This window comes from Cyprinodon variegatus, unplaced genomic scaffold (genome assembly GCF_000732505.1).
Source record: "Cyprinodon variegatus isolate N-32 unplaced genomic scaffold, C_variegatus-1.0 Scaffold1721, whole genome shotgun sequence".
NCBI classification, from domain to species: domain Eukaryota; kingdom Metazoa; phylum Chordata; class Actinopteri; order Cyprinodontiformes; family Cyprinodontidae; genus Cyprinodon; species Cyprinodon variegatus.
The window spans coordinates 61,751-63,255 of record NW_015152174.1 but is presented as its reverse complement, the minus strand read 5'-3'; the positions used below and the strand labels follow the sequence as shown (position 1 = coordinate 63,255).

The 1,505-nt window shown below is 40.9% G+C and overlaps 1 protein-coding gene across 1 annotated transcript in view; it reads left to right on the top strand.

The window, feature by feature from the left end:
- LOC107104395 (protein AF-9-like) overlaps positions 1–1,505 on the top strand; it is a 44,085-nt gene that overhangs the window by 37,156 nt on the left and 5,424 nt on the right. Inside the window, exon 4 of the mRNA XM_015404388.1 lies at positions 872–1,004. Within this exon, the coding sequence (XP_015259874.1) occupies positions 872–1,004 (133 nt within the window). The remainder of the gene's footprint in view (positions 1–871; positions 1,005–1,505) is intronic.

Below are 1,505 nucleotides of genomic sequence, written 5' to 3'. Positions count from 1 at the left end.
TCTCGTAATGTTACCGCTTTATTCTCGTAATTTTACAGCTTTATTCTCGTAATGTTACCGCTTTATTCTCGTAATGTTACCGCTTTATTCTCGTAATTTTACAGCTTTATTCTTGTAATGTTACCGCTTTATTCTCGTAATGTTACCGCTTTATTCTCGTAATTTTATGGCTTTATTCTCGTAATGTTAAGGTTTATTCTCGTAATGTTACAACTTTATGTTAAGGCTTTATTTTCAAAATTGAAAAAAGAAATTAAATAAAATCTGTAGCCTAGCCCTATGCTAGGCTACAGATTTTTAAGTTCAATTAGAGCCATTATTTGTATCAATTCTGATACATTAGGCATTTCCATACAATCTTTTATACGTTTTCTGTTTACTTCATGTGTCTGATTGTGTTATGTTAGGGTTTTCAAGAAAAAAAAAAAACATCACAACTATGATGCAGAGGTCAATAGAACTCATGTATCAAATATGACATTATAATAGGACAGTGTTTGAAAAATGATCCTCAATTATTCTGTCATTTTAGAAAGTGGAAATAATCGTAATGGGGTTAAAACAAGTAACGTTGATTCTAATTGTATATCTGATGAGGTTTCCTTAAACAGTGTCCATAATCTTCTGGTTTCCAAGCTCAACATCCTTTTCAAAGATCTAAACCTGACCTAGAAGCTTTAACAGGGTTTTGGTGTAATAAACTAAAGAAAAGTTGTGAGGGACCATGTTGGAGACCAAAGCCAGACTTTGATTAGTTCCACAAACTATTTAAGCAATACTCAATACTTTTTTGGAGGCTGTTCTATTTATCAGCGATGATGAGATGAGTGAAAAGCTTCTCTCTGTGTTTTCCTGTCCGTTTGACGTCCAGTTCTCGGACCGCTGCAGTCTGTGGTGCAGGACCTGCAGTCTGAGGACAACGATGACGACTCGGAGGACGTCGATGACAATGACTCCGACACGGAGCGGCCGGCACAGACGCGGCTCCCGCACCACCAGCGCAGGTTAGTAACAAGTGCATTCAACAAAAAGTCGACTCAGAGAAGCGGAGTTGCAACTGGACTAAGATTACTTCCATCCCCCATCCTCCACCTGCTGGGTGTGGCCTAAATTCTCTTTCTCACTGAAGATAGCAGGTTAACGTGTTTTTTTCCAACATCGGTCGACCCGCTAACTATCAGCATTGGTTCCCTTACCCGTCTAACCCCTCGCTGGCAGCTGCATGGTCTCTGCCCCCACGCCGCTGCGTGTCTGGTGACGCATTGCTGATGTCAACAGTGGGACAGATATCAGGGACGTAAACAATGGAGAGGAACATGGAAGGAAGCCAGGGCGTAGTCAGTGTGCTTTATTGTTTCTCCCTATTATCTGTCTGAATCCCTCTGACCAGAGCTGCTCCGTGTTTATTGAATGTAAACGGAGTTGTTTCTGCTTGTTAAATCAGAAGCGACTAGCGCTGTGTGTTGACGTCCGTACGCTGCGTTCAATTGTATCTCGGAAATTAG